We start from the raw sequence: 12,639 nt of genomic DNA, 5'->3' as shown, positions 1-12,639 counted from the left end.
TTTTTAGAAAAGTTGACGATAATTACCGACGGCAGTTTTGTGGGCTTTTAAATGAATTATTGGATCAGAAAAGGCCCATAGACATGTTTGGGCCAACGTTGTTGGGTTTCGAATGGTTTTATTACGATGCCCAAATATAATTTGGAAGCCCGACTTGCACCCTTGGTTCTCCTTTTTTTTGTTTTTTTAGGGCTCTACTTTCCTTTTGAGCGCTTCGATGAAGAAGCATATGGCGGGTGCTACTGCAGAAATCGTTTTCTATGATTCGAATGCTCATTAGTGTTTTTGTTAGAAGCATGTATGTATACGGTGTACAACAAAATTTTATTAAAATTTCAAGTGGTTTTTTGAAGGTAATAAGTATTATATTAATTAAATAAAACGAAGAACATCATTTGTTAAGAATACAATTTTATGATTACAAACGCAATAGAAAGACAATACAAACCTACCCCACTACCCCACACAACCATATCTAACAAAACGGAAAGATAACACTCATGAGGACAAAACCTTGCATCACTTTGTGATGAACTTGCAAAAGACAATGCTTTTTTGGCAAGGAAGCCGTGCTATGAATGTCCTCATAGACTCACAATCGTTTGGCTGGCAAACAAACAACGAAAGCACAACCAAAACAAAACAAAAAACAACACAAAAACTAAAGTCTTCAAATGTACGATTCTTCATCAAGAGAGACCCACACTTGACCAACAAAAAATATATGCTCACAAGGCCTAAACGGTCCAATCAGGACCTAACACCATTAAGACACAAAATAAGTATTGTACTATCATCAGAAGACTATGAACGACAAGGTAAATAAATTCCAAGTGATGCTTGAAGAAGAGTTATTTCTCTAGCAAGCACTCGTAAATTCTTTTATAATTTAGAAGCACTTTTTTTATTTTTGCTACACGTCATAACGAATGCTTTTGGTTATTTGAAAACGCTTTCTTCTAAAAGAGGCGTCAACAAATGCCTTTTAAGTACCATTCTAGCAACTCATACAGTGTACCTGAATTCCAAATGACACTTTCAAATTGCATGCGTTGAAAGGGAAGTATGAGATTAATATGGTCCAACATGATAAGTTACTATCACCATTTTGAGAAATTCTCATAGTGTTAGGAATACGGTTCGGAACACCAAATAATGTAATACAAGTGGTTGATTTTTTTTTCAAATATCTAACTACTTATATAATAATATTTGATGTATCGAATCGTATTTCTAACACATTGAAAAATCTATCCCAAATGATATCTCTTTCCATCTTGGTGTAACCAATTATTGAACCATACAGTTCAACAAGAAGTTTATTATTATATAGGCCTTTTCTGGAGACCTAAACTTTATAGATAGCTAGATTTCAGTATAGTCATCATCATCCACATTTGTAGACTTGTAGGCTTTTGAAGCTATAGTGTTGACACATTCAACGTATCGTTATAAGCTTTATTAAAACAGATAATGATGACATGTCAATCTAACGATTGTAGCTATGTTATCTTACTTGACAACTAAATAACAATCATAAGCCAACAAGATTTCTACTGTTTACAGCCTAATTTTTACTTTGTAAAGAGATTATTTTCTTGATTCGAACTTATGATCTTTCGATTACAAAGAAGTAATTTTTTCGTTGCGTTAAAACTCTCTCTTTAATTACTTAACAACTAACACGTAAAATTGGTTTTGAAACAATCGTATTGATACAATGCAATGAATTGTGTTAACCTATATGTATTGCACTAAAGAATGATGAACTCGTCAATCTAACAGATACAGCAGCAATAGCTTGCCCGACAGCTCACATGTACAGATTTGGCTTTGAAATCATCGTGTTAACACAACTCAATTGATCGTGATTAATCGAAACACAAAAAGATGAACTCTTCAATCTGACATCAACAGCTTCGTTCACTCACCCGACAACTCACCCGTCAAACTGACAATTCAGTTCTCTGAACACATTCTGTGTATTTCTGGATGATGGTGGATCCCTTTCGTCCCACTCTATGATCCCAATGTGTGTTGTATGGTCGAAAATGGTTGAGATGAAGTGGAATAAGGCTGGCTGTCCTCCAAGTGGAGGGCTACCTGATTAACCAAGGAGCCCCAATCTATCTTCTGGACAACGAGGAGTACCCCTGGCCCCTGCCCATTTTTTTGCCACGGGGCAATCCTGTGTTCCAACTTCCAAGGAGGGCGCGATCCGCCGGTTCCTGGTCTTGCTTTCTACGAATGAGGATGCTCTCAGTATCATCTTTGAAAATATTCTGAAAATTCTCAAATTATGTATGTTTATCGTACATTATGCAATCAATTTTTTTCAGTACTATTTATATTTAATTTTAAATAAAAGTATTTAAAATAATTTATAAGAACAAATGCGGATCCTCACAAAAAGGATTCGAAGAGGATCCTCATCAGCTTTCTACATGTACCCAATAATGAATAAAAACATTGTTGATTGAAGCATCACATAATAGTGAATCACACAATGGTAGTTAGAAGAAAACTAAAATGCATTTATGAGCATTTTATGCCCAAAAATGATGAATTGTCGTGGCAAAGTCACCACCTAATCTCTTTTATTACAGGAAAAAGCATCACACCATAGTACCCTACAACCATTAGCCATTAGCCATTAACTAGCTTTTGTTTTAGACCTTGGCTTTTGCTAAAGTTTGGTTGGATCCTTATTATAGTTCACGCATGCAACTCAAGTATGCCTTCGATAATTGTCTGAAACTTTAGATCAACAAATTTATGTTGATCTAGCAATTCAAGAAGTGTTTTCGTAGCACACCACGTTATTGTGCAATGCTGAGGGGAATTTTCTTGTGCGATCGTTGTCTGAATCGTTAAATTTGTTAATTTAACAATTCAAGATGTGTTTGTGTAGTTAATAACAATGGTTTGAACTATTAGGACAATATAATTATGTTGATCTAACGATACACAATGTGTTCATATAGCAGGCAATCTCGCCCGCAAGTGTGATTAGGGCATTGTAAGTTGAGAGTTGGAAACAAGAAGATAGTTTCAAAGCCTTTCAAACAGGATTAATTTACAAGATAATTAGTTTGGTCACATCAGTGGTCGATTAGTTTATTGAGATAACTCAAGTATAAAGTGGTCCTAAAATGTAATTAAGAACCTTGAGGTTCGTTTGTCAATTTCTCGCATGTAGAATAAGCTTATCGGCCTGGTCCATCCTAAGATTTCACCACCAAAGTAGGAAGTGGCACTGCATCTAAGTGTGTGCAGATTACAATATATGTGTTATTTTCTAGTAATTAAGATTCTTTAAGTTCGATTATCGTCAAATGCAAATTTAACCACATTATTGTTAGCCTATTATGAGGCTAAACTCACCTCCTTCCCCTCCCCCTCCTCCTCTCCATTAATATCGTTTGGTAAAATAAAAAAAAAGGTCTTTAGTCTTTTTTTTTTTTAAGTCTTTTGTTTTTTTTTTAAATTCCTTTACGGTACGATGGAAAATCACTGTTAAGTTAATTATAGTTGCACTTCTCATGTAGTTAACGCTTGCGAATAAGTATTTCCATCGAGAATATTTTTTCCTCACAACTTTGTTCATTATCATTAGAAGAGTTTAAATTTCAATATCTATTTAATGGATAGATACAAATTTTAAAATTTAAACTCATTTGATAGTAATAAACAAAAGGGTGAGCATTACCACCGTTTGAGGATGATGAGTAAAAATGCACCCATTTTTCCCTTCCACCTTATCATAGGCTACGCTACACCCCATCCCGTGCATCTACATAAGTGATAGCCAAATTTTCTAGCCACGTTAGCCAAAATTTCTAGACATAATTCCTTATTTTGGTATTTGACATTGAAAATCGATAAAAGTGGTCTCTGAGTGTATCCACTGTAAATCATTTTAGTTATTTCATGAAAAATCTATCCATATCCTCATTGAATTATCACTTGAACAACCACGTGGTCACCTTTTAAAAAGTATTTTTGTCAAACCAATAAACTCTTCCATTTAACGAGATTATTGACAAATTTTTCATAAAATAATTTACAACGAACAAACTCAAAGATTACTTCAATTTATTTTTATTGTTAGAAATTAAAATACGAAGTTACGTTAATATCAAAAACCAATGTACCTCAAAAGCATAATTTTTGAGACGCTTTTCGCCTTCTTTTTTTTTGGGATAGTAATTCGTGTATATATTATATGTATAAATAAAATATGAAAAGTGCATGTCATCAGCACCCCATTTAAATTGCATACATCAACGTCTTAGTTTCCCAACTTACCATAAAAAAAATAAAATTCAACTAATTGATGATGTCGTCCTAGACAGATCCATTTCATCAATCATCTCATCACCAAACAAGTACATGATCATTCTTCTGGCAAGACTTAAAATGTGCTTTTGTGTGTACGATAGATTACAACCCGATGCCCCCTTAAATATGGATGAATACTTCCGCCCCTTCCATCAAATTCATCTAATCATTTAATTTGAGTTATTGAAATTTGATTTAACGGCTAAAATTATTATAACTTTTAAAATGATCTCCTGTTTGTAGCCGTTAGATCAAATTTTAAAGGCTCCGATTGATTGATTGGGTGAATTTGATAGAAGGGATCCGAAGATAATTCATTTCCGAATCCTTCAACCTTTTATGTGTACAAGCATGCTACACGTATAATTATTTATTGTGCACAACTCAATTTTATATCAATAATGCTAGACATATCAAATATGTTTACCGTATACATTTGTTTGTTCATTGGTTATTTAGTATAAATGTCATATCTCGCTTGTCAAAAATAAGATTTAGTCAAGTTCATTAGGACATTGCAATTCACTATTTGCACTTAAGTTCGAATAACCCTATTTTATATCAATAATTTACAAGCATGCTACACGTTTGACCAAGATATTTATTGTGCACAACCCTACTCTATTTTAATAATGCTATACATATCAAATTTGTTTACTGTATGTATTTGTTTGTTCACTGGTGTTTTAGTTTAAACTAGTGTCAATATCTTGTTTGTAAAAAATCGTTAAGGCAATAAGATTCATTGTTTGCACTCAAGTTCAAATAACCTTTTTTTTATATCCATAATGTAGAAGCATGATACACGTGTGACGTATATATTTATTGCACAACTATGTTTTATAATACTAGACATATTAAATCTGTTTATTGTATGTATTTGGTTGTTTATTGGTTAATTAGTATAAATGTCAATATGTTGCTTGTCAAAAATAAGGTTTAGTCAAGTTCGTTAGGGCAGCGCAATTCACTATTTGCACTCAAGTTCAAATAACTCTATTTTATATCACTAATGTACAAGCATGCTATACGTTTGATGAGATATTTATTACGCACAACCCTATTATATATCAATAATGCTAGGCATATCAAATCTGTTTACCGTATGTATTTGTTTGTTCATTGGTTATTTAGTATAAATGTCAGTATCTTGTTTATCAAAAATAAGGTTTAGTCAAGTTCGTTATGGTAGCGCGATTCACCATTTGCACTTTTGCACTCAAGTTCGCATAACCCTATTTTATATCAATAATGTACAAGCACGCTACATGTGTGACGTAGATATTTATTGTGCACAATCTATTTTATACCAATAATACTAGACATATCAAATCTGTTTACCGTATGTATTTGTTTGTTCATTGGTTTTTTAGTATAATTGTCAATATCTTGTGGGTGGTGCTATTTGGACACCTACTTTGTTGACAAAAAAATAAAAATCTGGACACCTACTTTTACCTCCCACACACACCCCTTATTAATTTATGTCATTTGATTTTCTTCAATTCATTTAATCCAACAGCTGAAATTTGAAAATGGTGTCTGAGAGGTAAAAAGTGATGTGTGGATAGCACCACTCTATCTTGTTTGTTAAAAAGTAAGGTTAAGTCAAGTTGGTTAAAATAACACGATTCATTATTTGCACTCAAGTTCAAATAAAATAAAGAAGAATTTTGTAGAAATCATTTCCCTAAAGTAATTTACTTTCAAAGTGGATCCAAATTGAATAGCAATGGCTCATTTACAAGTATTTTTAAAATTGTTAAAAGCGCTTATGGTAAAAATATTTTTAATTTTAATATTTAGTAAAAATGCAAGTAAAACCTAGAAAAGTACTTAAAGTACTTTCTACAAGAAACACATAACTGGTACTTCTTGCATAAAGCATCTCAAATGCTTTTGAAATCTAAAATCACTTTCAGTCATTTTAAAAATGCTTCTAAATGACACCTAAAACAGTAACAATCGCTCAATGAACAAAAAAATTGGTAAATGTTTCATCATTTCTTATGGAAAAATATCGAACTCTTTATATGTATCAAGTCATTCTTCATTGCACAAAAATCAGCATTGGCATGTTTGCAAAAAAATTTCTTTTCTGCTTTCAATGAAATATTACTGTAATTTAATTAAGAAATAAATACCTTGTAAGGAGCTAAGCAACTGTGGTTTGTAAGACAATTGGCATATTTTATTTTTCCAAACTACATTTTGAAACCGAATAATATTCATATAAATAAGTACATTTACTCAATAATTCGAAAGAGTCTGAAAAATACGTCTGACAATAGAACATTTCCGCTCGTTCCATGGCCTATATATCATCACTCTAACTAGCTACAAACTGAAACTGAGAGAGAGAGAGAGAGAGAGAGAGAGAGAGATGGATGTATATATTGTCTTGAGAATAATTTCTTCCATGGCTGTCGTGGGACTGGTTGGCTTCTACCTCCACCTCTACCGCACTGTTTGGCTAAAGTCCGAGAGGGTCAGAAGGAAGCTCCGACTGCAAGGCATCAAAGGCCCTGCACCTACCTTTCTGTATGGGAATCTTCCCGAGATGCAGAAAATCCAACAACTGCAAGAGTTGAAGACTCCAAACCTGCAGGCTGATTTTATAGCCCATGACTACACCTCCACTCTCTTCCCTTATTTCGAACACTGGAGAAAACAATACGGTATTAATCTTATCCCTTTCTGTTTGTCGTAATTAGTCCCATCCAATGTTTGTTCTTCTTTAAGAATTTATCTGTGGCATGTTATATGTAATATATATATATATATATATAATTTTTCATACGTAACACAGGCTATAGCTCCTATATATTTCTGTAAATTTCTTTTTTTATTAAACGCGAAAACAGATAATTGATTAGAGAAACAAAATCCGAAAAAAGAAATGGATATAAAGCTAAGAAGGAAATAGAGTTCATATGAATTTGATTCTTGCTGGATATGTTGAATATTTTGGAGATTTAAGGGGCAACTGTCCAGCTAAGAAGGAAATAGAGTTCCTATACACGCCAGTCGAGTTTGACTATCAAAACTCGGCCATGTTTTAGCCAATTAATCTGAATCCGTGTGCCTTTTAAATTCATGTTTGAATCCCATATAAGTTAAAGTAGATAAAAGTATTGTTGTTTTATTTTTTTTCGGATAAGAAGCGATAGAGATTTCATTAATATGATCATAACAAGTACAAGGTGATAAATGAGTGTATGTATTCTGTAATGATTAATTTCTGGATTTGAAGTGAATAACAATGAAGGTAAAAAGAAAACAACTACATCAACGTCTGCAAATCCTTGAGCCAGTTGGTCTATACGTTGAATTCATTCTTTTGCATTCATGTTCAAATCTCGTTTCTTGTAAATTAAACCAAATGAAAAATCATTTTTGTTAAATAAAAAAAATTCATGCCAATGTCTCAGGCCCTAGAACTAATGAGTAGAATCCAAGTTGAACAAATATCAAAATTTTAAGGGTGGTGCTTTCATGCTTTCTTTTTACCTTTTACATAATTAATGTTATTTATTTATTTATTTTTTTCAAGTCATTTGATTCGACGTTTGAAAATTAAAAGAGGTATGTAAAATGTAAAAAATAGTGTATGGATAGTCGCCCCCAATCTTAAATCATGTTACTTTCTAATCATGTTCTCTTTATTATAAATTACAATTAAATATGAGATGTCAAGACAGTGACTACTATTAATAATAATTCAAATTATGAAAAACGATACCACTTTTTAATACAATCTAGAATTTTACTATGTTATGTAATTTATTTAGGATGATTGGAACGTGGGAGGGCCACATCTAATATATAATATTAGATTATAAAATACTAATTCTCAAAATTAACAAACAGAATTGTTGATGTGGCCATGGCTCACAATCTAACAAAAAATAAAAGTATTTTATAAAAGTGAGAAGATTTAGATGAAGGTTTAGAGGATTAAATAATGATTAAATGGTTGTTAACATGGAGAGTCATATCTTAACCGTTGATGATGAAATTGATGAGTTTTCAATTTGGGTAGACAAAAATAAATTTTTTATAGCTGGCCCTATCTCATTCTGTCCCATCATAGAATCAAAATGGACTTCATGAATGTTCTTTGTTAACTTGTTCAATTCCTTTGGTGGTTACAACGGAAGTATCCTCCAAATCATAGGTACTAATATGCTCATGACATGTTAGGATTGTTTTTAAAATGACTAAAACGCTTTAACATAATTTGGACAGAAAAAGTTAACATTCAAAAGTTTTTTTGTATTATAAGAACACCATTTAGTGTTTTCTATTGTGGTAGGTGTTTCTTCGGTAAGCAATTCCAAATTTTTAATAAAATCTTCAACGTGTATGAAGTTTCTAATAATAGTGATTTCAACAAAAACAATTATAAGCAGAGGTGCGCTTATAAGCATTCTCAAATTGGCCATAATCTGGTGGAACAGTTATTTCGAAAGTTGAAAGAGGTTCCAAGTTTGGATCTCCTCTAGACGTCGATAAGAAAGATTAGTGACATGAAGTATAAAATGTTGCAGGTCTAGTGTACACATATTCAACAGGAATGAGGCAACATTTGTATGTGAACAACCCAGAACTAGTGAAGGAAATGAACCAGTGCATGAGTTTGGATTTAGGCAAGCCTACTTATGTAAGCAAGAGACTTGCACCCATGCTTGGCAATGGAATTGTGAGGTCCAATGGCATTGTTTGGTCACAGCAAAGGAAGATTGTTGCCCCTGAGTTCTTCTCAGACAAAGTCAAGGTAATTAAACTCGCTTCCAAATCAAAATTCGAATGATTTTGTCGCAAATAATTGTTTCATTGCATGATTCATTTGTAAACTGAGACTTACCGTTGATATAATGTGGCAGGGCATGGTGTCGCTGATGCTGGAGTCAGGACATACATTGCTTAGAAAATGGGAGGACTTAATCGAAGCGCAAGGCAGCGTGACAGCGGAGATTCAGGTGGACGAGGATTTGAGAGATTTCTCTGCAGATGTTATATCAAGAACTTGTTTTGGAAGCTCTTATGTAAAGGGCAAAGAGATTTTCAAAAAGCTTAGAAGTCTTCAAGAAGTAATATCCCAGCAAAACTTCCTCTTTAGTAATTTGGGGTACGAAAACTTTCCATTACTTAACAGTGTATGCTAAACAGCAGACCCGAGCGTAGCCAGGTTGACAGTTTATATTACATTAGAATTTCACTACTCGTAAAATTTTAATTCATAAATGCATGTTTAACAATGCAGTGGATTGAAGAAGCAAAATGAGAAAGGCTTGGAGAGGGAGATAGAAACTTTGATTTGGGAGGCAGTGAAAGAAAGAGAAAGTTCATGTGACCAAAAGGATTTGTTGCAGAAAATACTAGAGGGAGCCATCAATGACCAAACCCTAGGCAATGGTTCATCCAAGCAATTCATAGTTGACAACTGCAAGAACATATATTTTGCAGGCCATGAATCCACAGCTGTTGCTGCCTCTTGGTGTTTGATGCTGCTCGCGTTACATCCTGAGTGGCAAGCCCGAATCAGGACGGAGTTGGCACAAGCTTGCCCGGATGGCCTGCCAGACTCAAACACCCTCCCTCAGTTGAAAACGGTACAAGCGTTTACATTGCTCGTTATGTTGATTAATTAAGTTCGAAATAGAGTAATGTTTTGATGCCATACTATGTTGTCACTGTACATTCAAACAAAATGGTGATAAATCGGCGATCTTGATTGACAGTGTGACAATATAACTAAGGATTGTCTACCCATTCAAACAATATTCCACCTCACTGGTAACTTGTATTCACAATCTAAAAACATAACATGTTAAGACTGTTTGACCATGCAGATGGCAATGGTGATCCAAGAAGTCCTGCGCCTATACCCGCCGGCTGCATTCGTGTCAAGGGAGGCACTCGAAGACACCCAAGTGGGAAACATGACTTTCCCAAAAGGCGTATGCTTATGGACATTGATCCCAACGCTGCACAGAGACACAGAAACTTGGGGACCAGATGCAAATGAGTTCAAACCAGAGAGGTTCACTGATGGAGTCTCGAAGGCATGCAAGTTTCCCCACGTCTACATCCCATTTGGGTTGGGGCCTAGGACATGTTTGGGCAAAAACCTTGCCATGGTTGAACTAAAGGTTGTGCTATCCCTTGTTATCTCCAAGTTTTCTTTCACTCTATCTCCAAAATATAAGCATTCTCCTGCCTACAAAATGATCGTGGTGCCTGGAAATGGTGTACATATTCTTATTCAGAAAATCTGTTGACTGATTGAAAAATAAGTCAGCTAGGTGTCTCTTGATCGGAATGACAGATTGAAGATAAGAAATGTCATGTTTGCAAAATGTGGGATAGTGGAATGTAGATGTAGGTTTACTTATCTAAAACATTTTTTTCGCTTTGGTAATATCTAATTTGTATGCACGTGTTAAGTTATGATTTTTCTGTAATGAAAAATGACTTGTCATGTATACAGTGACAGATGTACATTGAGATCAAGGTGGTCCCTAAACCACCAAGAGCTTGGAAAATATATATATGTAAAGGTATTTCGAGAATCCTTCGACTTTTTGGTATGGATCCATTTTGTGCACACCAAATGTTTGATGTAATTCATGCTATGCATATTTTAGCATCACTCATCAGATTGCGTCGAGAGTAATTGACAAATTCTCTTGATAGCACTCATCATATTACTTGGACATATATCGACATCTGTTGCCATGTGTGCAACATAGTTCGGCTAACGACAATAAGTCCAAAATTTTCGACGAAATGCCTCAAGGGAATAAAATGTGCACGCTTTGCGTTGTATTTCTATTAAAAAACCCTAAGACCTTCAACATTGGGAGCCCCCAATGTTTGAATTCTGAATATGGTATTGCATATATAAGGAGTTGAAAATTTCTCCCAAGTCCTTGTTTTTCATTCCATTTAACCAGAAAGTTTGCAATTCAAGTCGTTAACAACATTTACTTATGAAATCAATCATCAATCTCATAACCAAATAAGTAGTAGGGAAATTAAATTCATATATAACTTGGAGAAGGCTAAATAGCCAAAATGGTCCATGAGATTTGTCCACCATCCATCATTTTGGTCCCTAACATTTCAAATCAATAAAAGTGGTCCCTGAGATTGTCCATTATCCATCATTTTAGTCATTCCATTAAAAACTCCATTAAGTGTCCCAAAGCTCTTGGCCGGAAGTTTGGGCAATTTTCAAAGCTTCGTAACTCAATCGTTTCTTAACCAAATTCGACCCATAATATATCAAAATAAAGATAGGAAAGTGTAGAATAAGATTATACCTATTTGGAATCTCAATGGCTGCCGGAGATGGCCGGAAAATAGCCTCAATGTTGACTGGTCCGAGAGAAAACTGGAAAACTCATTAGAAATTGGGTAAACTTTAAATGTTCATAACTTATTTAATACTCAACAAAATCAAGTGATTCAAAAACGAAAATCATACTTCTCGACGAGATGAAGAGAATGTTACCTTTTTAGACAACTAAATGGTCATGGTTTGGTCGGAAAATGGCTTGAAAGTAGCCACTTAGTTACTCAATCATTTTAGTCCACTGAGTTTGGGCAATTTTCAAAAGTTTTGTAACTCAACCGTTTCTTAACCAAATTCGACCCATAATATATAAAAATGAAGATAGGAAAACAGCTAAATGGCCGTGGTTTGGCCGGAAAACAGCTAAATGGCCATGGTTTGGCCGGAAAACAGCTAAATTCGACCCATAATATATAAATAGCCACTTTTGAGCCGGTTTCCAGCCAAAACACAACCATTTAGCTATCTAAAAAGTAACATTCTCTTCGTCTCGTCGAGAAGTATGATTTTTATTATTGAATCACTTGATTTTGTTGAGTATTGAAGAAGTTACGAACGTTTAAAGTTTACCCAGTTTCCGACGAGTTTTCCAATTTTTCCTTGGACCAGTCAATTTTGAGGCTATTTTCAGGTCATCTCCTGCAAACATTGGGCTTCCAAATAGGTATAATCGTATTCTGCACTTTCCTATCTTCATTTTGATACATTATGGGTTGAATTTGGTTAAGAAACGATTGAGTTATGAAGCTTTGAAAATTGCCAAAACTTCCGGCCAAGATCTTCAACACATTTAACGGAGTTTTTAACGGAAAGACTAAAATGATGGATGATGGACAATCTTAAAGACCACTGTTATTGATTTGAAATGTTAAGGACCAAAATGATGAGTTATGCAAGTCTCAGGGACTATTTTAGCTATTTAGCCCTTGGAGAATTTA

The 12,639-nt window shown here is 34.2% G+C and overlaps 1 protein-coding gene across 1 annotated transcript; it reads left to right on the top strand.

Moving 5' to 3' along the window:
- Nucleotides 1-6,610: 6,610 nt before the first annotated feature.
- On the top strand, nucleotides 6,611-10,916 carry LOC126630029 (cytochrome P450 714A1-like). The gene is made up of 5 exons (XM_050300207.1): nucleotides 6,611-7,019; nucleotides 8,892-9,118; nucleotides 9,228-9,472; nucleotides 9,608-9,956; nucleotides 10,197-10,916. Exons 1-5 carry the CDS (start codon nucleotides 6,725-6,727, stop codon nucleotides 10,623-10,625), a joined length of 1,545 nt encoding a protein of 514 aa, XP_050156164.1. The 5' UTR covers nucleotides 6,611-6,724; the 3' UTR covers nucleotides 10,626-10,916.
- The last annotated feature ends 1,723 nt before the right edge of the window (nucleotides 10,917-12,639 follow it).

The sequence above is a fragment of the Malus sylvestris genome, chromosome 7 (assembly GCF_916048215.2).
Source record: "Malus sylvestris chromosome 7, drMalSylv7.2, whole genome shotgun sequence".
Taxonomy (NCBI): Eukaryota; Viridiplantae; Streptophyta; class Magnoliopsida; order Rosales; family Rosaceae; genus Malus; species Malus sylvestris.
Note: the sequence above shows the minus strand (reverse complement) of the source record. Positions and strands in the feature narration are given on the sequence as shown.